Source organism: Plecotus auritus (genome assembly GCF_963455305.1).
Source record: "Plecotus auritus genome assembly, chromosome: 8".
NCBI lineage: Eukaryota > Metazoa > Chordata > Mammalia > Chiroptera > Vespertilionidae > Plecotus > Plecotus auritus.
The window spans coordinates 116,707,703-116,732,946 of NC_137782.1; the positions used below are offsets into that span (position 1 = coordinate 116,707,703).

General features: G+C 58.4%; 2 protein-coding genes across 2 annotated transcripts in view; one reads left to right on the forward strand and one right to left on the reverse strand.

Annotated features, from left to right (window-relative positions):
* The window catches only part of PAX8 (paired box 8), a 60,255-nt gene extending 55,351 nt beyond the window's left edge, over window positions 1-4,904 (forward strand). Inside the window, exon 11 of the mRNA XM_080683712.1 lies at window positions 4,778-4,904. Coding sequence (XP_080539838.1) covers window positions 4,778-4,782 — 5 coding nt within the window. The 3' untranslated portion in view covers window positions 4,783-4,904. The remainder of the gene's footprint in view (window positions 1-4,777) is intronic.
* A 642-nt stretch (window positions 4,905-5,546) lies between these two features.
* On the reverse strand, window positions 5,547-24,938 carry PSD4 (pleckstrin and Sec7 domain containing 4). Its single transcript, XM_080683715.1, has 17 exons — window positions 24,911-24,938; window positions 18,435-19,451; window positions 17,265-17,375; window positions 16,929-17,046; window positions 16,126-16,507; window positions 13,621-13,797; window positions 13,079-13,159; window positions 12,859-12,971; window positions 12,611-12,669; window positions 12,372-12,461; window positions 11,304-11,347; window positions 10,910-11,070; window positions 9,847-9,917; window positions 9,563-9,726; window positions 8,914-9,058; window positions 8,514-8,657; window positions 5,547-7,044 (listed from the first exon to the last, which is right to left on the reverse strand). Exons 2-17 carry the CDS (start codon window positions 19,341-19,343, stop codon window positions 6,787-6,789), a joined length of 3,027 nt encoding a protein of 1,008 aa, XP_080539841.1. The 5' UTR covers window positions 19,344-19,451; window positions 24,911-24,938; the 3' UTR covers window positions 5,547-6,786.
* Window positions 24,939-25,244: the final 306 nt, after the last annotated feature.

Below are 25,244 nucleotides of genomic sequence, written 5' to 3' on the forward strand. Positions count from 1 at the left end.
GCCGGCGGGGAGGAGGGATGGTGTCCAGGGCCTTGACACCGACCAGTAGCTGCCCTTCCCTGTGTGATCATGGCTGGTGCCCCTTCTCCCACCAGCCCAGCCATTTGACCTCAGATGCAAGGAGCTGGAGGGAAGAGAGGAGGAAGAGGGTCGTGGGTGGACAATGGGGAGAGGCCAGGAGGGGAGACCTACATGGAGGCTGAGGCTCCAATGGCTGTGAGCTTCAGGTCTTGTCTCTCCCTCCCCATAAGCTCCGGCTCAGGGTGGGGATAGGACGCAGGCCTTGGGGACAAGCCTCACCTCCCAGATCCCGTCCTCCATCTACATTTCCTCCAGCTCTACATGGAGGATGGAGGGAGTGCCTGGGGCTGCAACACGGAGGGGAGCAGGTGCCTCCCCGGCAGCCGGCCCAGGGTGGGAGCTGGGGGTGGGCCAGATCCCAGCTAAGGCTCAGGGCCTATCTGAGCATGTCGCCTGCTAAGGAGGAGCTGAGCTGGGGGAGGGGAGGGCGGGGAGGTGAATAAATAATAGGAAATAAAACTTCATGAAGCAGAAAATAAAAGGCAGATTATACAGATGTGGCAATTTGAAGGATCATTGCCTCTGTCCTCTTTTTAACTGCTGCATCTGGAGTTTTGAAGCAGCTTATCCTCTCCCTCCCTCTGCCAGGTCCCCGCCTGGCTGGAGGCCCCCACGGGGCCAAGGCACGCTTGGGGACAGCACCTCCAACGGCTCGGCTGCTGGCATCTCCTGCTTCCAGGACATACTGCCAAGCCCCGGACAAGCCTGCGGGGCTGGGCAGCAGGTGGGAGGTGGGCTGGGTGGACCCCAGTGAGTGTGTTTGTGTGAGGAAGGGGCACGTCTCTGAGAGAGCAGAGTGTGGGTGAGGACAGGGTTGGTTGTGGGCAGTGTGGACAGGCCAGGGAGGATGGAAAGCAGCCTGGAGGCTCAGGAACAGGTGAGGGTTTGGGGTGGCAGGAAAAAGGGTGCTCCTGGCTAAAGGGGTGGATGAGCTTAGCTGGACGGGGGTGCCTAGGCCTCTGCATCTTCATGCAGGCAGCTCCTTTCTCGTCTTCATCAAAATTCATTTGTTAAGCCCCAATTTGACACAGTGCCAGATGCTATATAAACAGACATGGTCCTTGCCCTTAAGGAATTTCCACCCTAAGACACACACACACTGCCATTTTGTTTGTCTTATTTTAAATATTAATGTATTCCCCACCTTGTTCCAGAGAGGGTGAGACAGCTCACAGGAAATGCATGCCGTGAGTCAAGTACGAAGGAGAAGCACAGCATGGGGACCTCAGGAACCGTGCAGGGAGTGGTCAGGAGGCCAGGGCGGCCCGGCGGACCTGGGCCTGGGCCTCCAGCCTCTCGGTGGCTGAGTGAAGGGGCTGCCGGTCACTTACCCAGTTGGTCTGCTGGACGCGGGAGTTATTGCTTCTCTGTGCCTGTCCCTCCCGACCCTGTCCCATCACACCAGAAAAGGACAGAGATCAGAGACCAGCAGCTTCTGCCCGACACTGAGGTGAGGAGCAGCTGGTCTGGCCCAGTCTCCTCGCCATCCTGGTGTGCTGTCTTTCAAAGCAGCGGGCAACTCATCACAGAATCATCATATACACAGGGGTCAGGAGCAGACAATGCCAAGTTCAGACTTAGGTCTGATAAGTAACGTCTGCACAGAAATGGACCAACTGGGAGGATTTGTTGAGGGGCCACGTCCTGCAGGCGTTAGAACTCCAGCTCTGACATTCAGAGCAAAGATGGGGCAGAAGGCTGAGATTAGGAGAGTCCCAGACGTTCCCCAACCAGGCTTGTGGAAAGGCTGACTTCAGGGGTGGGAGGAACAGGAGGAGGAGGAGAGACAGAAGACAAACAGGCAGGTAGAACCAGGAGCACTGGGGTGCCAGACCTGAGGGAGGACAGACTTGAGGCTCACATTTTCCACCCTCAGTGGGGCCCAGGGGATGCCAGGCTGCCTGTCCCACAGTTGATGGTGAGGGATGAGGCATCCAGAAGAGCGGGAGACACGGGTGCTGGCAGAGGAGCTCATGCTCTCCTGGGAGCAGAGCGGGGGAATGAGGGTTGTAGAGCGGTATGACAGAGAATAGCTGGGAGGAGGGCTCGAGGCTTCCTGCAGGAGGTGACACTGGTGACAGTGGCTTCTCCTCTTCCCACTGCTAATAAACTCAGTTTCTCCACAACTGGTCCCAGTCCCATCCTTTGGGGAGTTTGCCTCCACCCTACCCCACTCCCATCTCAGAAGATGGGTTCTTATTACCCAAAGCTCCTGACCCTAGTGATCGGCTCAGAGATGGGCCATGGCCCAGGGTAGGCTGCTCAAAGGAACTCTCCAAGGAGCAGCTCTTGTCTGTGCTAGATGTGCACAGAAGAGGGATGCTGCTGAGCATTTCGGTGCCAGGAGGCTTCTCCTGCCTCCCCCGCCTGGGAGCTGGAGCCAGGGAGATAGAGTCAGCCTCACCTGCCCTGAGCACACGTCATCCAGTTATTGAAGCCAGTCCATGTCCTTTCCCATTGAAGTGCCTCTGAGTTGAGATGCATGATTTGCAGCATCCAGGAAGGAAGAGCCGTGAGCAAAGGCCTAGCCTCAAGGAGGACTCACATGTCCGAGAACAGAGCCTGAGCCTGAGCCCAGAGGAGGGGCAGGTGTGTGAGTGAGGCAGCGAGGCTGGGCACTAATAGCTAACCTGCCTCATGTCCTTCTGTGCCAGGCATTGTTCTCAGATGCTGACACGCATCCCTCACTTAATCCTCCAAGAACCTGTGAGGTAAGTGGTGTTATTATCCCATTTTATAGGGAAGCAGGTGGAGCGCAGGAGGTTAAGTAACTGGGCCTTGGTCGGACATGCGGGACAGCTAGGACTCGCTCCCAGGCAGTCGGCTCCAGGGCCTGCTGCAAGTCCACATCACGATGGCCTTGTCCAGGTCACACGTCATATGGCCGAGGGGCCAAAGGTCACTGAGAGGGAAGGAGGAGGAAAGTAGAGAAGACCCTGGACTTGATGTCTGAGGGTCCTCCGTGTGCTCTCTTGGGTGATGGTGTTTGAGGAGGGGCAGGTGGAAGCCTATTAGCGAGTTGTGGCTGGGAGGGAGCTAGGAGCCAGGTGAGGGAGGGAAACGGCTAGGAAGATCATCTTTTTCTTCATGAAGGGGAGACGTGAAGGTGTTTGCAAGGCAAGATGGTGAAGGGGGTGGAGATTAGGCCCAAGGAGCAGCCAGGACCTCATTTCATGGTGATGGGAGGAGCCGGTGGGCTGTGTGTGGGCTCAGGGGAGGGGTCCACTCAGGAATGCAGAGAGTACCTCTCCCTCCAGAGACGGAGGAGGAGGGGACAGGTAAAGGTGTGAGCCACAGTTGATGGTGAGGGATGAGGCATCCAGAAGAGTGGAAGGCACAGGTGCTGGCAGAGGGGCGGTGGGAGGAGCCATGAGAGAGAGCAGGCGTTCTAGACACCTGTAAGCCCCTGGGAGCACCTGGGGGCGGGGAGAACAAGGGAGGAGGGCCAGGTGTGGGGTCGCCACCTGGTCCCAGGTTCCAGGCCGCTGCCCCCCCTCCCCCCCCCTTTTTTTTGACTTACAGAAGAATTGCACTAATAGCAAGACCATCTCCAGGCCATGTTCGAACCCTGCCAGTTGGCCTTACTCACTCAAGTCGTTTTGTCCCCTGAAAGCAAGGCTCCTAGGCTGTTTCCAAGCCCTGCACGTCCCTCTTCCGCTGAAAAGCCACACTCCTGGGCTTCACGTGAGGTTCTTGGGGATCTGGCCTCGGGGCCCCTCTTACATTGTGCCTTCCTCAACCTGCCTCCCCCACCCTCCAGCCCAGCTCCTTCCAACCCCCATGCACCCCACCTGTCTCCCTCTGACTCTGAGCCCCCAAAGGAAAACCCAGGCTGAGGCCTTGTGACCTTTTATTCTTCCGTGGTGCCTGGCAAACCACAGACGGAGGATGTCATCAGCAGAAAGCCAGACCTCGCCGATGCTGAGGCAGGAAGAGTCCAGTCCCACCTGGTCAGGACAGCTCAGGGCCCTGGAGCCTGAGCTCCCCTGGAGGGGAAGGAGGACGCAGACACACTCTGCCAGCTTGCAGAACCCCGCTCATCTCGGGGGGAGAGGGGGTCGAGAAGGTCAAATGTAGGCTGGAGGGTCTGACCAGCCCCACACCCGGGACTGGGCTTGTTTTCACTTTCCTAGGTCACCTGGGACAATTCTGTGGGGAGCTCTAGGCCAGCGGTCGCCAGCCTTTCGGACCTCTCAGACCACCAGTGGTCCTGTGGACCACCAGTGGGCAACCGCTGCTCTAGGCTGTCCCCATAAGGCTCCAGAAAGATTTTCCCTCTCATCTGCAGGACGATGTCAAAGTCCCTACCCTTTGTGTGGTGGAGAAGTGTTTGGATGTGGGAGGCCTGGCCTGAGCCACTCCTGGTTCTGTAGATGGCAGGACAGGCTGGCTTCCTGCCATCAGTGAGCCCAGCGCTGCAGCAAGCACCTAGAAGGCCCAGAAGCCAGGAAGATGCAAGCCCGCCCTCCAGTGGCCACCCACCATAACTGCAGCCCAACAGCCCAGTCTCCACCCCGCCAGGCCTCTGGCATGAGTAGCCTGGCAACACTGGCCAGGACCTGGGCACCAGCCCCTGGCTCTACAGGCCTCACGTGCCCAAGTGAAAGGAGGTGCCAGCTCTTCATGAGCAAAGAAGCATCAAGTGTTATACACATGCGCACAGGCAGACAAATCTCTCCTTTCATTCTTGTTTCAGAATAAGGATACGCGTCCAGTGAGGTCAAATACCTCATCCAAGGCCATCAGGCTTAAGTGTTAGCTCTGGGCCAAGTCACGTCCACCTGAAACCAGGCTTCCACCTCCATAACACGAGACGATCGGACTCTGCGTGCTGTTACCTGTGTTGTACATCAGAGTGACCCAGGGCCTAAGGGTTGCTAGTTCCATGCCCGGGAACAAACCCTACTGGACCCAAACCCTGGGCGCAGGTGGGATGGTGTCTTCCCAGAGATGTCTCCATGCCGACAGCTGGGAACCAGAGCAGCACTGTCACCTCCGGGAGGTCAGGGACATGGTCCATTCATTTTTAGCTCCTTAGCACTGGCCCATGAAAAGTGTCAATATTGTTTGTGAAATGAATAAGTGAACGAGTGCGTGAATAAATGATTCTGAGGTCCCCTCCAGTTTGATAGTAAATGTGTGATTCCTGCACACAAACACACAATGCTCTATACACATGAACAGATACACACACACACGCACAGACATGCACCCACACAGACACACAAACACACCTGAAGACAGGCATACACATGCAGACACATAGACACACATGCACAGGCATGCATACACACAGAGACACACAGAGACACACAGACATACATAAACACATACACACATGCAGACACACATACATACTCATAGACGTGCATATGCCCACAGGGCAGAGGGGATACAGCCTGACAAAGAACAGGTGGCCCAGCTGCCCAACCCTCCCTGCTCACACAGTCGTGCACACCTTTCTTCACTGGCCTGTATTTATTGCACACCCATTGGGTGCATGGATCAGCCCCTGGCCCTGGTGGAAGCTTGGGGGTGTTCCAGGTTACAGGGCTGGTTACAAGCATGGACAGGAGGGGGAGGCCTGGCAGGAAGGTGGAGAGGCAGTGTGTCAGCCAGCAGGCGGCAGGCAAGCAGCAGAGGCCCCTCTTGGCGGGCAGCCTATGGGCACACTTGGCTGAACAGAGACAATGGTGGCTGCTCCCCCAGCCCAGCCTCCTTCCCACTGGCACAGCCTCAGATCTGTGGGTGTCCAGAACCACCCCCCACCCCACCCTGAAAGTAGCCAGAGGGCAGCTCCAGGGGACACACAGGGAGGGCAGGTGCCCAGAGGGGCCTGGTGGCCCTGGAGAATGGAGCTGTAAGGGTTGGGATGTGGAGAGGGGGTCCAGGCCTCCACCATGACTCTCAACCCTTCCACAGTGGCAGCTCCTGCCAGAAGTGCCCCAGGGGCTGTGTCACCACCTCCTCCTCAGCCTCCCCAGGGATCTGAGCCTCTTTCCTGGCGGTGGGGCACAAAGGCCTCTTGTTCAGGGCTCCCCAGAGCCCTGGAGCCCCACCACTTTGGGGCCATTGGCTCTGCTCTGTTGATTAGCAATTGGGCATGGGAGGTGGGGCGCTCTCATTGGCCCTGCAGGGCCCACTGCAGGGATGAGGAGACAAAGGCGCAGTCCCCAGAGCCAGCCTCACAGGGCCCTGCCGCCTGCTTGCCTGTGAGGCCCTGCCCCTGACAGCAGCCCCACCCTGAGCAGGGCCTGGCGACAGGAGGCTGGCTGGGGTCTTCCCGGGCCTCTCCCAGCAGGTCACCTGATTCCCAGAGCAAGACTATCCCCAGGGCCTGACCGCCCAGAGGCCTCGGCTGCCCCAGGCTCTCTCCTGGAAGCGCAGGGACCATCTGCTCTGCTTCTCCAACAAGTGCTAAGCTGCCCCAGGCCCAGAAAAAGGGGCCATTCTGGATTTTGGAGGAGTGAAGAGTGACATGGGACAAACTCTGGGAGTGGAGCCAAATCTTTGGCCTCCCACCTTCCTCGGAAGTGGCCAGGGACCCTGGCTGAGGACCTGCCACAGGGGCAGGGCAGGGCAGAGCAGTACTCAGGCAAGCTCAGAGACAGCTGTCCTTCAGCAGAGCAGAGGCCTGTCCTCCATCCCACAGGGTTTCATCCCAAGTCCACCCCAGCGCAGGGGCCAAGGTCTGTGAGTGACACTTCACAGCTGATGGCGGTTCCGCTTGGGGATAATCTTCCGGTAGGTTCTGCGCTCTGAGATGTTGCGCTTCACCTTGGCGGTGGTGGGGGCCTCGTCCTGGTGCAGGGAGGGGCTGGAGTGGGACTTCTTCAGGCTGGGCTTGGGCTCCTGGGGGCCTGCAGCTTCCCTCCCCAGCTGCTCCTCCCACAGGTCCAGGTCATCCGAGGGGCAGTGCAGACGGGTCACCAGCAGCTGCACATACATCTCATAGCGGGTTTTCTGCAACACACAGGCACCCCCACCTTAAACACCACCTGCTCCAGGTGGCGAGAAGGCTGGAATCGTGAGGGATGGACAGATAACAAGTGTATGAAGCTGTGGCAATAAAAACTGCTGCAGAGAGAGGGCTGGACTGACAGCTAGCGTCAGTGTTGTACCTGTAACCAGGCTTTGCAGAACAAAGCAGTAGCGTGTTAGAGCCCTGCCACTATTTGGACAGTATTATAGTAACACGGATCAGCCAGCCCTGTTCTAACGGCCAACACCGTGTGCGCTATAACTAGCATCTCCCAGACACTGAAAGGCCAGGACCCAGCAGGCCTGAGGCCCATGCAGCACTGCACACAACAGCTCACGCCTGCGCTGAAACCTGGCTGAGTCTGAGCAGCATGTTAACAATTGGCATCTGGAGAGCATGATGCTAACAGCCCTCGTCTGCTCACACTCCTAAGGACTCTGTAACTAGCACCTCCAGATACGCTTTCCAGTTTGGTCCGTGCTTCTCACCCTCCATCCCATGAGGCCATTATCCCAGCCCTGGGGGCCGGGGGGGCACCCCATGAGGTCGTTTCCTTGTCCCAGCCTGGGAGGTTGGATGGGGCACCATCATGACCCTATTTATAAAGGACAGGAGGGCTCCAGAGGGCTAGCGGCTGCTAAAGGCCCTTCTGGTCTGAGGTGGGAGGGGCTGGAGTTCTGCAGGCAGACCTGGGTCCTGTTGCTCACACCCGGGGCCTCTGGGAAATGGTGCGCTCACAGCCACGAGTGCAACAAAAAGCCAGAGGGGACGACCAGGAGGGTGAGGGTGGTACAGCCAGCAGATGACACTGACTATTGCGTCTCTGGTCTCTGCCTTTGGATCACCTCTGACCCATCTGTTGTCACATTGCCCCTCACGTACACTTGCTGCTTAGGTAATGTGCACCAACATCAGGCCAAAGCAGAATTGGGGGTGGGAGCCGGGGGTTAAAACATTTCGGGTTGATCTTAGAGCTAATAAAGGTCATTCCTTCGTTGAGACCATGAAGGACTGGAGTAGCATGTACATTAATCAGGTTTGGATGACTTATTTGCTCTCTCCATGCCTCAGTTTCCTCATCTATAAAATGAGGTTCATAGTCCCTACCCCAGAGTTGTTAGATAATTTAATAAGATAATCCGAGCAAGTAATACAAGCGCCACAAATACAGCCTATTATTATTAGGTATGTATTAGGGGAAATAATCTAAAATACTTTTTCCTTCAACTTAGGAAGAGCCAAATATACTCTTAGGAGAAAACAGTTATAGAAATAATGTCCCCTAATAGCGTTTCAGATAAGCGGCTGGTCCGCGATCCCAGAACACGGGGACACACCCTGCGCAAGCACTGGTGCGCAGACAGCACCTCGCCTGCCCTGAGCCACAAGGGAGCGAAGGCTGCAGGGCCGGAGGCGGCCACGAGGGGGCGGACGGGGGCCGGCGGCTCACCTCGTGCTCCAGGTACTCCTTCCGCAGGCGGTATTCCTCCAGCTCCCGGCTGCGGCCCCGCCGCTCAGGTAAGTTCCTCTGCAGATCCAGCAGGTCGTCTGAAGCAGCGTCCAGGCAGTTCTCGTGGGACCGATGCTGCTCCTCCTAGTTGCAGGAGGTGTTGAGAGAAGCAATCCCGAGCTCCCCCTCCTTCTGGGCCCAGGTGTGCAGCCCACCCCACCCCCTCAGTTCCCAGAGCCAGGTGTGCAGATTCTTCCCCCTTCCCGGGTCCAGGTGTGCAGCAGCCCTCCTCCTTCCTGGGCCAGGTGTGCAGCCCCGCGCTCCCATCTCTGCTCTAGTCTCCCAGTGAGTGCACCACCCCCACACCGCCCTGCCCCACCCGCCTCTCCCCAGGCCGTACCAGGGAGCTCTGGGCAGGACCCACAGGCAGGATGGGCCGCACGAATCTGCGCTGGGAGCCCACCGCGGCCGGGAAGGGCGGCGCTGAGTGCGTGGCAGCGGCCAGGTTGATGCGTGCGATCCAGGAACTCATCTCCTTGGCAGTGCTGAGGCAGAGAGGCGGTAGGTCCCCAGGGCCTCAGAGTCTGTCCTGTCACTTACCCCCGCCCCCAGCTCCTGTGTTCTCACTCCAGCATCTCAGGACTGGAGCCTCAAGAAGCCAGAAGCCCTGTGGCTAGCACAGTGGCTGACCTCCACGGGTGCATTTCCCCTTCATCAAAGAGGAAAATCCGGACGGCAAGAGATTTTATATCAAATGCCCCCAAAATGGTGATGTCATCGTTACCCTGGACTCCTCTGTTCAAAACTGGGAGGCTGACCTGGGCTTACAGGGCAGAGTCGCTCACTGGCCAGGTGGGCTGTGGGCGGGCGGTGGGCAGGCCCTGGCTGCAGGAGCCCTGCCTTAGTGTGCATCAGAGCCCCTCAGCAGGGCTGCTAAGGTCTGCTGGTCCAGATGGCAGCCCCATCAGGGCAGGGCCGGCAGCCCCAGAGGAGCAGGGCTCAGGGGACAGGAAGCGGTGCCCTTCTGCTGGTCTCCCACCCAGACTCACGGTGCCTGGAAGAGGTAGAGGCGCCAGTCGGCAGTCCGCAGCTGGAAGACATGTGGCTTCTTGGTGTAATGGGTGGCCGGCGTGGCCAGCGAGTGGTGCACCCCCACGGGCTCGTCCACCATCTGCCCCACCAAACTCTCCCCCTCGGGGCCGTGGTCCTCTCCCTGCCACAGGGCACAGTGGCTCAGAAAAGAGGTTTTCAGTAGTGCTCCCCCCCACCCCCACCGTTCTGGGCCTTCCCCTGTTTTCCCCCCTGCGCATTGTAATGTGGACACCCTTCCCACCTTCAGGAAGTAGAGTACCATCCCTCGGAGCAAGGTGTGGAGCATCTTCCAGCCACGCTTGCCCCATGGTGCTGCCCAGGAGAGAATGCACAGGTGAGTGGGGGCACCCCACCCAGATACCCTCAGACACACCCAGGCCCCTGCTCTTCACCCATCACACCAGCTCCAGCCCTCCAGCCCCCATGTGCACATAAGCACACAGAATCATTCAGACACACAAAACACAGTCACAAACAGGCATATGCCACATCTTACACACAGGCAGTCACAGGTGGAAACCCAAACAGATGAGAACTATTGATAACAAACTCGACAGACAATCTCCTCTCCAGACACACCCACCACAAGCACAGCCCAAGCTCAGACATCCTTCAGGTCCCTGCAGATGACCTCGACTTCCTGAGCCCTTCCAGTGAGGCACGGGGCGGGGCCCATGGGCAGTAGAGGGCCTGCTCCCTGTGGTCACCGCCGTGCACAGGCCTGTGGGATGCTGGTGCCCTGGCTGGGATTCCTGCTCTGGTCATGCTGTTGCCCTGCTCTAAGGCTCCAGCCATCTGGGCACAGGGCCAAATGCAGACCCGGGTGATGCTGCCCCCAGTGCGTTTCCCAGCGTTCCCTTTCACACACCCCATGTTTGGAACAATCTATATCTGCTCCTTCTTCATGGGACTCACCCTCTGCCCACCTTCAGATACCCAGACCTTCCGAGCTTCGGCTCAGATTCATCATTTCCCAGGAGTCTTAACGCGCCTGTCTCCCACATCCACCCAAAACAAAACCTCAAGCCTCACCCCCTCCACAGCCCATCCTTGATCAGGCCCTTCCTACACTGCTCTCACACTGATGTGGTTGTCTGGCTTCTGCCTCAGCACTGGACTCAGGGGCAGGAATATCGGTCCCTCCTGGGTCTGCCCCCCACCCTCCTGGTGGTGCCTTACACAGTCACCATCGAGGCAATTACGTGGGCTGCCTGTCACCCTGTGCACACGTCAGCACGCGTGCCTGAGCAGAGCCCTCCGCACCCCCACACAGACAGAGGCCCCACACGGAAGGAGACACCCACTCTTCTTGCCGTCCACGTCGTGATGCATCTTCCGAGCCAGGATGCCCTGCTTGTAGGTGGGCCCCGTGGGGTCCGGGGCCAGCTGGAGGAAGGGGCTGCTCATCTTGCTGCCGAGTGGTGAGGATCGGGCCTTCTCAGGTCTGGCTGCGTCTTCTTCGTCCCTGAATAGAGAAGCAGGCTGAGGTGCTGACAGGACCCTCCACCCTTTCTCTCTCACTGGGGAGCCACATCTCAGGATACCCCAGAAGAAATCTTTCAAAGCCAACCCATCTGTTCTCGTCTTCCCCAAGTCCCCTGCCTCTGGCTCCTCAGGTGTTGCCCGCCCTCAGGTGGGCTGGGGAGGGGAAGGATGGCGGGAGATAAGGGAGGAGTGTGGGGAGGGAAGGTCACTTACACGGCCCACTCCAGCTTCTCACTCCGGATAGACCAGTACAGGGCCTGGAACAGAGGCACATGGTGGTCAGGGAGCCTCAGGCTGCGAGGCCCGAACTCCATCGGGCAGAGTAGGTTGTGGGGGGTGCTACAGCCTGCCTCTTCCACCCCAACAGCTGCCCCCCTTCTGCAAGTGGGAAGGAGCTCATCTGTGCAGGCGCGCGCGCACACACACACACGCATGCAGCCGTTCATGGAGCATTTGCCATGTGCCGGACATTGTGCTGTCCTAGTCTCCACCTGAGCTCAGCGAGGCCTGAACTTCTTCTCTCCAAGGGAAAGGACTCATCTACATACCATCCTGCACGGAGGAGGCTGACAGAACAGAGCAGGGCCGGCTGACTGATGGGGCCAATGACCACAGTGAATGAATGAATGAATGAATGAGTGAGTGAATGAGTGAGGTGCCGAGCTTCTACATGATGTAACAGAGTATTCACATAGATGCATCCTGCCAGCTTTGTGTAGTCCTGGGCACGCCTACAGGGGCCTGGCACATAGTAAGTGCTCAATAAATGCTCACTGAAGGACGCGGGAACAAATGATGCAATTGCTAATAAAGAGCACACTGTGCCAGGCACCCTGTGAGCTCCTGACTCACTTGATGTCGTCATGACAACACTTAAGTGGTTCAACCCCAGGAGGAACCCAAGTTGGCCACTGGTTACATTGTCCAAGACAAGAACTCAAACGCTGGAGCACTGGCTCTAAACTTTCTCTTAGAAGTTTTGCCTTTTTTCACTTAGAGAAGAAAAAAACAACAGTGCTTCCCTGATTTCACAGGCCTCAGAATCAAGCTTTGTGACCATTTTGGGGGCTCCAGCCCCAGAAGTCTGGTCCAGGAGGCCCAGGGCGGGGCTGGGCATTTGCACAAGCTAACAAATCCCGTGGTGACACTGCAGTCAGTAAACCAGCCCTGTCCTTGGAGGATATCTGGGCGGAGCCAGGCCCGAATGCAGCATCCCCTGGGGACGGGAGCCAGGCTCAGGCCCTGAGTGGGAGCCTTCTGTGGGTAGCCCTGGCAGCGCACCTTCAGCAGCTCCTTGGGGAAGTTCCCGCCATCCTGCAGGCCGTTCAGGTTGCTTATGAATTCCTGGCAGCTCATGCTCTTCCCAATGTTCTGTGGCATGGAGAGATGTGGGATAGCTGGCACGCGCCACCAGGAGGAAACGCCCGGCCAGCCACTCTGGAACCTTCTCCAGTTCCCCACAGTCTTTCCTGGCCCCTCCTAGGCCTCAGGTCCCACAGACGCTCTTCCCACATGCTCACCTGGCCGTGCAGGTCTGTGTTCAGGAGCATGATGGCGCAGGTCAAGGTGTGCACGGAATCTGTCCCAGAGAGGTGAGTGGAGAGAAAGTGCTGGGACCGGACTCGGCTCTCCCTCTGCCCACAATGGGCAGGGGACCCCCAAACGCTTCTGGTTCTCCACAGCCCCCAAGCACACCCCACCAGCTGCCACCAGGGAACTCCCGCGCAGGCTCCCTCCGCCCGCGGCACCCGGGGCCCTGCCCTCCTACCTACTGAGGAGAAGAGCCCGGGGTTGCAGTGGTGGAAGCGCCTGGAGAACTGGAACAGGACTCGCTCCCGCTCCTGGGTCTCCCCGCTGAGCACCAGCGCCTGGAGGAAGCTCCTGGGAGGAGGCCCGGATCAGGACAGGCCCAGGCTGGACAGCAGGCCCCGAGCTGGGGCAGGGTCTGCCCGGCCACCCCTCCTCCCCCGGGAGGGCCCAGGCGTTACCGAAGGGCCCGGTCCAGGCTCTGGCCACCGAACTGGAAGAAGGACAGGTACTCCTGAGCCACAGCCCTGCTGAAGTCATTGCTGTGGAGGGAAGTGGAGATCATGTCTGGGTGGAGGAGGGGGCAGGTGGCACAGGCGCAGAGGAAACCCCGGGTCTGCACACATCCCAGGGCCTGGGAATTGGGACTGGGGGCCCCGAGCAAGGCAAAGGCCCAGCCAGCTGGACCCTGGGTCCTGAGAGGGCAAGGGACAGCCAGGGTGTGATCTGTACCGGCCTCCACCTCATGCTGGATGGCAGGGCCACATGTGATCAGGGCAGGGAGGCAAAGTGGCCAATCCAATGGCTCTAAGCTGGGTCAAGGGTATGGAGAAGGGGTGACACCAGTGTGACAGGAAAAGGAAGGCTTAGACGGGAGGGTTATAACCAGGACAGGTTGATGGGGTGAGAGGTCAGCAATGGGCTGGAGGGCTGGGAGGGGTGGCCGGTGGAGCGAGCCTGCCTGCCTCACCCAAGGGCCCCTCACTCAGGCTGAGCCCCTTACTTCTTCCGCAGGTGCACAGCCACCTCGGACTTCCGGAAACCCTCCAGGCGATAGAGGCGGGAAGCCAGATCCCAGGCCCGCTTGTCCGTCCTGACGCCGTTGGCCAGCTTGTCTGCAGCCTGTGGCCCCTGGCCCTCCTCTGGGGACTTCCCTTGGGGCATGAGGCTCTCAGGAAGCCTGCAAAAGGCCATCAGTGTCCTCACTCTCACGTGGATGGGCACAAATGGGTTCTGGGTCAGGTTGTGGAGGAGCCCTCAGAATGTCTGCTCCTCCCACACCCTCCAGCTCCAGCTTCAACTGCTAGACCTGTGACCGAGGAAGGAGCTTGGATGAGGCAAGAATAGGAAGCCAGATTGGCTTTGGGAAGGCGAAGGCTGGGGCGTCGGCCTGCTCTGTCTCTCCCTAGTGCCATGGTACAGAAAGGCCTTCCCATGGAGATGGGACAGGACGGTGGCCTGGCATGAGTGAGTGCAGGCCGGCCACCCCACCAACTCAGTCTGACACTCAGACCCTCAGAGGTCAGCAGTCCCACCTCCTACCGACGCTTCGGTTTCCCTGCCAACAGCACAATCCCGTCCTGGTATCTTCATTATCTGAATGCTCGTTATCCGAGTTGCCACAGTTAGGGATTGTGCAGGGAAGCAGAACTCATCATAATATGAGAATTTCACTGATAAACGGCCCTCTCTCCAAGTAACGGGCTCCGTGTCTGCTGGTAACTTCTTACAAGGTCCTGACACTCAGACACACCCAACAGGGCAGGGCAAACAAAATACAAACCAACTGAAAAGTAAAGTTACAAATCTGGCAAAAACTCCCAGGCTTTCATGAAGTCGGGGAAAGTGATGTGGGAAGATGCCAGGAATCACACAGAAAGCCACTGACAGAGAAGCCAGGAGAGTTAGTCCAGCGAACAGTGAAGAGCAGGAAATAAAACAGACACACTTGTCCCATCTAAAGACAACTAACTCTAATGGGGGAATAAGGACACATATGTAATACCTTAATCAATAAAGAAATTAAAAATAAATAAATAAAATAAAGACAACTAACTCTATGGATGATCAGCTGACGAAGCCCTAAAATACTTTACCAAAATGACCTTGTCAATTGGTGTCCTTCCTAAAATGATATCTGGACCAAGAGACACTTTGGAGGGAAAACCCACTCTGCAAATATAAATTGTCATGGACTGTATACTTTCAACGAGTGACTTGTATCTTAACAGAGCTGTTAATAAAATAAAATAAATCTCTATGATCTCACTGTGAAAGTCAAATGTGAATGAAAGATAGCTATTGGGCCAGCAAGCTTGTGCCAGGAAAATTAAACCTCTTATATTGTGTTAAATATAAGACAACACGCTTATTTATGGAATCTTTAGTATCACTTATCAAGAAAAGCCCCAATTAAACCTTTTATTATTTACCACGGAAGTATGAGTCTCATTTGAGATGGATTTCCTTGTTTTATTTTGGGCTGAAGTAATTTTAATTTTGGTAGAGTGTCCCTCGATTCTGAGACCTCGCTGATGGCCCAGCCTCTGCATCTCCACAGACAGCGGAGTGGCCAGGTGCCTGAAGAGGAGGGCTCCATGATCTGATAGGATGGGCTCTGTGATCTGATAGGATGGGCTCTGTGATCTGTTAGGATGGGCTCTGTGATCCTGATAGGATGAACTCTGTGATCCTGATATTATAGGCTCCATGATCCTGATAGGATGGGCTCTGAGCCACACCCAGGGGCACTGGGATGGGAGTGGGGTTGACCCTGCAGCCAGTGCAGCTTTAAGTTCAGGACCTGCACCGCCACTGCTTCCTCCTGGCCTCTTCAGCATGACCTCTCCTTCGCCAGCCAGAGCACACGCCCTTTCCCAGTGGGACCCCAGGAGCTGGTGTCTTCACCCAGTATCCAGAGGTGCAGAATGAGGCTGGCTTCCCAGCTGGCTTGTTCCCACCTCTGGCCTCATTTCTAGGGTTACTCGGGCCTGCTCTGGGCCCCCAGACCCCTCCCCTTGGTCCCAGGAAAGCCTGCCAGGGTGCTCCAGCTCCTCTGAGATCTGAGCCAGCTCCCGGGCCCAGGCTCCTACATGAGCTTCTCCCAGATGCCTCCTCAGAGTCAAAGCCTGTGTAACCCCACGTCACGTGCTCTGACCTCCCACGCCCCACAGCTACATGGCACGACTCCCATCTCTCTGGGCACATGGGCCTGGCTAGGTTTCCTGGACACTCACCCCTCCTGCTGTCCAGCCTTGGACAGGCTCTGACTCAAATCCCACCCCATGTTATGACTGTCTGCTCTTTGGTTTCTGATGCTTTCAAACCTGCCCCGTCTTTCTCAGAACCCTGTTGGTGCCAGGCACATAATCCTGGCTTAACTGACAGGAATGTTAAACCCCTGCTCCCGCTCCCAGACCAGGACTCCCAGAAGTACCAGCTGCTCGCGCTCCCAGACCAGGACTCCCCCACGCACCCGACGAGGAGCCGCTGCCAGCCCCGCACTTACCCTCCTGTGGAAGCCAGGTGAGGATCGGGCTGGTCAGCGCTGGCGTCGGCAGTGCCCGCAGGGCCCTCACTCTTCACCTCCTCCCCTGGGTCCGGGGCCTCTCGGGCCTCCTCTCTCTCTGAGGACCTTGGCTGTGCCCCATCTGCCTCCAGGAGGGCCAGGCGGGAAGCGTCTAGTGTCCACGTGGGGAAGGCGCTGCTGGGGTGGCAGCCCTGGGGCTGCGGGCTGCCTTCCCAGGAGGACACGGGGCTGGGCCTGGGCCCGAGGCCTCTGCTCTCAGACTCAGGGCTGCTGGGCTCTGGCGAAGAGGCTGGGCCCCACCAGGGGCCCGGGACAGGGGTGCAGGGAGAAGGCTCCTGGGGACACCCGGCATCTCTGTCACCTGAGGGAGAGCGGAATGAACTGGCAGGGGCCAAGCAGCAGGCTGGGGGCCCAGGAGCCTGGCAGAGCAGACAGCCCTCGGCCTCCTCCCGGGGCACCCTCCCTGGGCTCCTCCCTGCAGCTGGGCAGCACGTCCAGTCCCTCCTCCGGGCAGCGTCCTCCCACGTGCAGGGGCACAGGGCTCCCGGGACTCCAGCCCCAAGGCAGCCAGGCTCAGGACAGGTAAACCACTGGGAGCCAGGCATCGAAACCTGGGTCACCCGTACATTTCCTCAGTGAGGGGAGCACTTAACCCCACGGTCTATCTAACAGGGTACCACGGGGCCCTTCATGACACCCATGGATCCAAGAATGACCTTTGTCCCAGTCCAGATGGCAAAGCCTCCCACCGCCCAATGTCCCTGGACCCTCCTGGGTCTCACCTCTGTCCTGGGAGGTAAGAGGCAGCTGGGGCCAGGAAGGACCCTGCTCTGTCTGCCAGCCCTCAGGACTGGGCTCGGCCTGTTGAGAGGCACAGGGTATCCATGAGCCCTGGAGGCCCTGAGGGGTGAACAGGAGTCCAGGCAGGGAGAGGGGAGAGAGAAGGAGGAGAATGACTAACAGTTACACACCCCTCCCTGCTGTCCGCCCAGTGGGGCCCTGCGTCCAAGGGAAGGATCCTGGAAGTGTGGGGGGGTGCTAGGAGTGCTGGTGCTGAGCCCTTCGCAGAGCGGGGAGGGGAGGCACAGGGAGGAGAAGGTACTTGCCGGAGGACGCACAGGATGAGGATGGGTGGCAGGGCTGGGGTCAGATCTGGCATGCCCTGTTTCCCAGGTCAGTGCCTTGTCCACAGAGGATGCTGCAGGGTCAAAACCTCCTGCCAGAGAAGCCTTAGGGAAGAAATGGAGAGGAGAGCGTTTGACCTGGGGAAGCAATCCCCAGGGCATTCCCATACCCTCCGAGCCCCAAGCCATGTCCACTGACTTGTTTTCTTGGCCCGTCCTCTCCCCTCCACGGTCCCCCAGGGGGCCCTGCCTCCCGCAGCACCAGCCCAAGGAGGGGCTGTGTGATAGGGAGGGCGACAGCCACCAGGCCATGGGCAGGGTCTGCCATCCCAGTGGGAGCACCCTGCAAGCTCAAGGATGAGGACAGGGCCCCAGGCTCCCCTCGGGTGACCCCAGGGCCCCAGAGCCAAGAGGCCAGCCCACACGGGGGAGGGGGGGCGGGGAGGGCAACCTAATGGGGGGTTCCCCTCTGGGTAGCAGGCCTCCGCGGCTCTCTGGGTTCTGAGATTAGAGTCTTGGCCCTGCTCCACCATGTGAAGCTTTCTTATCTCTTCGGCAGAGGCCACCCTGGGAAAACTGTGCCCCTATTGTCTCACATACTTGTCCCCAGAACTTGTCCTAGCTGATAGCAAGCTCGTCTGCCATCGTCCTGTGGGCCTGACCCGCTGACACTGGGCGGGAGGAGGAATGAGAGATGATGAGCTAAAAGTAACAAAATGCTGCAGTCTCTAAGGAAAGAGAGGAAGGACGCGGACAGAAACCTCCTGGGGGCAGAGGGCGCCTTGGCCGCTGACCCCTGCAGCTACGGCTGGGGTTGGGGTGTGTTAGAGGCGGGAGGGTACAGTCTGAGGATGGGCAGGAACAGGCTGCACCTGGAGGGGCCGCCAGTCCCCCCCACCTAACCCACCCCATGTGTCCAGACACGCCCGAGCTGGCGAGACGGAGATGTGGATGTAATGTGCGCACGTTCAGTGGACATTGCAGCATCTGTCCATTTTCTCATAATTCTAAAGGCCTCACTGGTCCTGCTTTCCTGTCGTATTTCTCCAGGGTCCCCAAAGGCCCTGGCATTTGAAGAGTGTCTGGGCTGGGCGACCACAGAGCAAGGCCTGTCCTTCTGTGTCCCAGGCCCAGCTCTGGATGGGTTCCCAAGGCCCGGCTTACCTCACTCCCCGCCCAGCCGGGAGGTGCTGCAGGAGCCTGTTGGGTGGTGTCCGGTTCGGCCCAGGAGAAGGAGTGTGGTTTGTAGGTGGGCACAGGGAACGGAGGGGTGGTGTGCCCGCTGGAATCAGCCATGCTGTCCCCCGAGTCTGGCTCATCGCCCAGCCCCCATGGCACCCTGCCCAGCAGGAGAGGAGGCTCCAGGGTCTGCGGGCTCTCAGGCCTCCCATCGTCGTCCTTGTCAGCACAGGAGTCGGGGTGCCCCCAGGAGAAGCGTTCTCTGGGAGTGCTGGTCTCTGAGCAAGGGCTCTCCAGGAAGAGGGGATTGTCAAAGAACAGGCTCTCCTCCTCGGCACCCCACTCTGGGGAGGAATCTGGCGTCTCCTCCCCAGGGGACACCTGGGTCTGGCTCTCTCCCTTAGGCCTGCTGCTGTCCTCCCCTGAGGGAGAGCTGGCGGGGGGGACTGGGCCCAGGGGGCCCGCCGGGATGGAGGGGAACGGGGGGAGGTCCACAGGAGCCGTAGGGATGCAGGACCTCAGCTCGGCCCGCAGTCCCTCAGTCTTCTCCAGCTCCTCCTCCAGGTCCAGGACGCACATCTGGGCCTGCAGGATGCCTGCCCAGAACACCACCTGTGTGGATGAGCTGGGGTTCTGCCGTGGGCCCCCCTGGGAAGACCCGCTCCCCAGGCCCTCGGGCTCAGCCCTAGAGCCCCCGGCAGGAGCATCTTGCCTCCCGGGGGACTCAGAAGGGTCAGACGCCCAGGTCAGTTCCTGCACAGGTCCGGGCGGGTCAGGACGGCTGCTCGTTTCCCTCAGCTGTACTCCTGGGTGGGGCTGCAGGTTGTCTCTCAAATAAACGTTGAGGAATTCCACGGTTTCCAGGTGTTCAGAGAGTGTGTTGTCATCCATCATCCACAGGGAGCAAGTGTGCAGGGGTCCCCAGCAGTGTCCACTGTCACAGTCCCATTGTGTGGATTAGGGGGACTGCTGGCCAGGGGGGCAACGGAGATCCACTCTGCCCTGGAAATGCCCAAAGCACAGCAGGTCAGCAAAGGGCTGCCAGCTCCTGTCTAGTGTGTCTGATGTACTTGGGGGTCCTTGAAATGCCCATGGCCCTGGCTGGGTACACTGTCCTCCACAGTCCTGTGGGGGAGCAGTGCTCCATGCATGCCCTCTGACCCCACCATCTCAACAGCCTGCTCCAAAGACACCCATCTGTGGGCTAAAGTGGCCCGGGTGGCTTAGCTGCAAAAAGATGGACTGGCTGAATCAGATCTTCCTCTCAGGGATCTCGACTGGAGAATGGAGAGGCAGCCAGCAGCAGGAGATGGAAGTGCCTCAGAACAGCGTGAAATCAGTGGCGAGCCAAAAACAGCACGTGAGCCAAAAACAGCACGTAAGCCAAAGCAGGTGGCAGCCAGAGAGATACAGACCAGAGTCGACGAAAATGGAACAGAACCTCTTGCGGGAGAAGCAGGCACCTAGGAAAGAAGGCCTCAGCCTTACTCCCACTCCCTCAGGCTCCTGTCTCTGGAGCCTCGTCCTTTGCAAGACTGGCCAGCGGGTCCTGGTTTACAGCCGTGCAGCTTGGCCAGGGGACACCCTGGCCACTGTGAAACCCGTCACTGGACTGTCTCCACCTCGTACTGGCTCTCAGGAAGTGCGAGGTCAAACACAGGCCCCATGACACGCCGTTCCAGGATGAAAGGCGCCCCTGGCCTCATCGCATCTTCTCTTATTTTTCCTTTGCCTCAGACCCTTCTCCGGTGGATCCTCATTCCTCCAAACCCCACACCTGCATCTGCACGTGACCAGCCTCAGGGGCCTTCCTGAGGCACCAATGACGCCACACCTCCGCTGTCACAAGAGAACCCGCTTGACAGGAAAAGTTCAAATGCCAGCAATGGAACAGAGATGGCGGGCAGGGTGAGGGAAAGCGTGTCTGTCCTGCAAGTTTTTACAAGAAGGAGTCCCACAGCCACCTTTGCAAACATACTATTTATAATAGCTAACATTTTCTGAGTTTTTTATGCCAGGCACTGTGCAAGGGGATTTGCATTATCTCAGTTGATTGTTAAAGCAATCCTTAGAAGTAGATGCTACTATTATCTAAAGTTGGCAGAGGGAGACTTGAGGCTTAGAGAGGTTAAGTAACTTATTCAGGGTCACAAATTTAATTATGTTAGCCCCAGGATTTACACCCTGGCCACCCCATTCTGGAGTCCACATGGAAAAGCTTGTGTACTTATAAGTAAATATGCATTTGTACACAGAGCAGCCACATACGTCAACATGAATTCTACGCTTAGATGCTGGCTCGCCCCCCCCACCCGCCCCCCGAGGAAGCCAGGTGTCCCCGAGAGCCAAAGGGGAAAGGTCTGAGAAGCTGTGGCAGCTTTCCCCAGGACCAAAAGGAAGAGAGAACTCAGGGGCCTGAGGCGTCCGAAGGGCCTGGGAGAGGTGGAGGGAGCCCGGGGATGGGGGAGCCCATGACCATGGGAGGGGGACATAGAGACAAACAGACCGACAGACAAACTGACAGCAGTTGGCCGGGGACAAGTATGCAGTTTGGTGGGGCCATGACTCTGAGCCGGTGAAACTCAGCCCGCTGCACCCCACCCCTCCCAGCCCGCTTACCCCAGCGTGCAATGTCTAGTTTCCTCCCTTTCCCAGACTAAGTGCCATGAAGGCAGGTCCGGTCCAGGGCTGTCCCACTAGGGATGAGCTGGGCAACCGAATCACTTCCGTGATCGCTGATGTTAGGCTCTCTCCCACATATAAAGCTCGGGGTGGGGGGTGTTGTTCTTCAGTTCAAGCAGGTTAGAAACGCAACCTTAGTACTAAGAAGTCCAGGACCCCCTGTGAGACTTGGGGTTACAGAGCCTGGTGGGAAGGGTCTTGGCTCCAGTCAGCAATTCCACTTAGGGGCCACAGCTGCGTGTGGCAGAGTTGCCACATTTAGCAAATAAATATATAGGACACCCATCCCCCCGATTCCCAATATTTGGGACATACTTGTACCAAAAAAGTATTCATTGTTTCTCTGAAGCACAAACATAACTGGGCATCCTGGGTTTCATCCGGCAACCCTCCCCACCCCTCTCCCCGACCCCGGGAGGTGCAAGGAACGTGTGGGCCCCACAACATGACCCGTCGCACCTGCTTCACCACAAGCTCCTGGCAGCTACAGGAACTGGACAGCGGCCACATCTGTCTCTTTCTACTAATGGAGACGCTAAGGTGCCGAGTTCCAGAAACATGCAGGGAGCTCAGCGGGGAAGGGGGCTGGGCTCTGAACCCAGGTCTGCGGCTCTCTTGCCATTGCTCTCTTCAAAACCCTGCAGGCACAAAGCCCTGTGAGCAGTCACTCATGCTCTGCTCCCACTGCCAGAGCAAGGCTGTGGGCGGTGTTTGTGAGAATGGGGAGGGAGGGATGACAGATGCTCAACAATCTCACTGGGGCCTTGGGAGCCTGGGCTGAGAAGAGATTCAGCATCACGTGACCTTCTGACCTGAGGGCCAGGCTGCCCTTGAGCCAACTACACCTTCCTCCCAGAGAGCCCAGGTGCAGAGCTGTCCCTAGGCGTCACTGCGGGGCCAGCAGCCAAAACGCTCATGTGTGTCCCTTTTTCCCAGGAGCAGCTGGATGAGAGGAGATGGGAGGACCCTTTCAGGCAATTGAGGGTTAAGAAATATCTACCTATTATCTATTACTATTAAATCTATCTCTCTATTATCTATCTCTCTATTATCTATCATCTATCTATTTATCATCTTTCTGTCTGAGTCTCTATCTCTATCTTCCTCCCTGCCCCACCTTTTTTTTTTTTTTTTTTCAATTTCTCCCCCCTGGAGGGGTGGAAGGACCTGAGGAGAGAGGTGACTTATGGCCACCAAGGCAGTCAGTCCCACCTGTCCTGACCCAGCAAGGGTTAAGGATCAAGGGTCAAGTGGGCGACCAGCCTGTTCTGGGGGCAGGGATGGCACCTCTCAGGCAGAGGCGGGCCTGGTCTCCTGCATCTAGAATCTTCTTGGTTTACTTTTTTCTCCGCTCTTGGCATTTAGTGAAATCTCTTGAAACAGCTCCTCTCAGGTATCCTCAGAACAAAGGAGGGAGACAGTCTGCCACTCGTCTCACAAGGGGGGTTTGCCACCCCTAAGATAAAGTGGCCCCTCATTTCCTAAGCTCCATGAGGGCTCAGACGTTCGAGGAGAAGTTCTGGGAGAAGTATTCAGAAAATGCTGATGCTCCAGAAGACAACCAGGGGGGAGGGCACGGGTCCACTGCGGCCCCGGCTTCATCAGCTAAATTCTCGTCAGGCAATCCTCATCTCAAGGGGTCTCTGGAGGAGAAGTCCGCAGGGGCTGCGCCTGTGCCAGCTGATGGGCTGAGCTGGGGACCAGGACACAGTGCCCCCACTGCCGGTTCCACTCCACCTGGCTTCAAGGCAGCTCCTTTGTGACAGGAGGGAACCCAGTCTGGTAGCTGAACTGTGCTTTTGAGAGTGCATTTGCTGTTTTCCCCCTGGCTGGGCACACAGCCGATGCTCTGCCTGCAAGAGGCTGCGGACAGCCTGCCCTGAGACAGGTGACAGCCTGGGCGTCTTGCGCGCCCACACCTGAGGCCCACAGACTGGACTCACGTCCTAACTGCAGCTGACCAGCCACCGACTCTAGTCAGAAACTCCACCTGCTTCCTGGTCTACAGAACACAGATGAGAGGGAGTAAGCTGCTCCAAGGTCTGTTATAGGACGGGAGCAGGTCTGCTCCAGTGCTGAGCTCGGGCCTTGATGGTGCTCAAAAGCGCCATGCCCTGCCTGCCCCTTAAACTCTGCTGCTTTGAGGGTCCGCTCAGAGAAGCGAAACAAACAAACAGCCTCCCTTCCAGCACAGCAGCCTGCTGGGCACCTTGCTCTCAGCGGCCTCCAGAGCCAGCCAGCCCCGAATCGCCCCCTGGATTCTGTGTGTCTCTCCTTTTAAGCTTCCACTCAGCAAACATGCCTTCTTTTTAATGTGGAAATTGGTTCCTTCCTATGGAAAAAGCAAAGGCTCCTGGCCTGTACAGGGATTGAGGAAGTGCCGGGTGCTGTCCCTGTGCAGGAGCCGGGTCAGAAATGTCGTCCCTCAGGGCGGGAGCCGAGGGTGAGCCCTCTGTCCAGAGCTGCAGGACTGATGCCCCTGCCTGAACCTGGAGACTGAGCATGCCAAGTTCAGGGCAGGCCCTACTTCCTGCCACACCAGGAGCCCTCATGCAAATGTGCAGGGAGGGAGCGGTGAGGAGGGAGGCTCTGGGAGCTCTGAGGACCCAGTGTTGGGGTCAGGATCAGGGTCAGCCAGGTCTCAGGCAGAGAGGAGGGATGATGGGGCAGAGGATGGGGCAGAGCACCAACAGGTCCCAGAGCAGCTGCTGCCCAGGAAGGGCTAGGCGCACCAGGAGGGCTCGAGCCAGGCTGGTCTCCTCACCCCTTCTGGGACTCACCCCCTAACTCCACAAACAGCTCAGCAGGCTCTGAGCCCTGGGATGGGTGGTTCCTTATTTATAGAAGTCCAGGAGGTTGGGGCGACAGGCCCGTCCTTCAAACCTGGCCAAGGCCCTGAGGGGACTAATCCTGGCCCATGGCAGGTGGCCCTGCCCAGCTTTCAGCATCTCAGGCTCTAGACAGGGGTGGGCAAACTTTTTGACTCGAGGGCCACAATGGGTTCTTAAACTGGACCGGAGGGCCGGAACAAAAGCATGGATGGAGTGTTTGTGTGAACTAATATAAATTCAAAGTAAAGGAGTGGAGGGGAGAGCAAGAGAACCAGATAGAACAGCCGGATCCAGCCCGCGGGCCGTAGTTTGCCCACGGCTGCTCTAGAACCAGGCCTTGTGAGGGGCGGGCCCTCTGTGGCTGGCTTCACCGTGAAGACACAGCCACACCTGGAAGGCCTGAGCGCCCGCACAGGGACACTGAGTGGCATGGCTTCTGCCGCCCATCAGGGGACCTGGCAAACTGGCAAGTTGGGGCCCTGCCTGTAACCAGCTCCTCCGGGTGGGGCTGGGAGCCCCCTTAGAGCGGAGTCTGAGCTCCTGCAGTGACCACACCCCAAACTACCCTCAGCCCATCTGGCCTCTCTCCCTCAAAGATCAAGGGTCAGGCTTCCTTGAGGCCTCAGGCCCCAAGAGCACCCACTGGGCACCCAGCCACAGCAGTCACCACGCCCCAGCAGCTTTCTCAGACCCCACATTCACTGCTGCAGACCCCAAAGGGCTCTGGCGGGGCTGGGGCAGGAAGCAGAGAAAGGGCCCAATGGGCCGGGGAAGGGTAAGAGAGGAGTGGGACGGAGAGAAGGAAGTGAAAGGTGGGGGTACAGCCTGGGCCAGGTGCCCAGTAGAGACCACAGCGCCCTCCTTCTGCCCACCTGCCCCAGTCACTGCCCCAGGGCACTCATGGCCCGCTCCAGCCCAGGCCTACCCCAAGCAGGCCACCTCGCTCACCTCCAAATGAGCAGTTCCCGCTGCCGAGTGTCTGCCCTGCAAGTGGCGAATGTGGTGGCTGGAGCTTCCGACTTCCGCTCCCCGCACCCCCAGACACTCTCACCCCTCCCGCTCTGCCCCCACCCCCCACCCCACGCCCCCGCCCAGTCTCCCCAGGGCTCCCCAGCTGCTCTGCACCTCTCACTTCCTGCCCACAAGACAGGAGCCTTCACTCACAGGCCCAGCGCCTCAAGGCCCCTTACCCACATGCCCCCGCCCCCTGCCCGCCCTCAGTCCAGAGAGAATCACGCTCTTCACCCGCCCCCAGGCCTGGAGAGAGAAAGGGGAAGGTGCA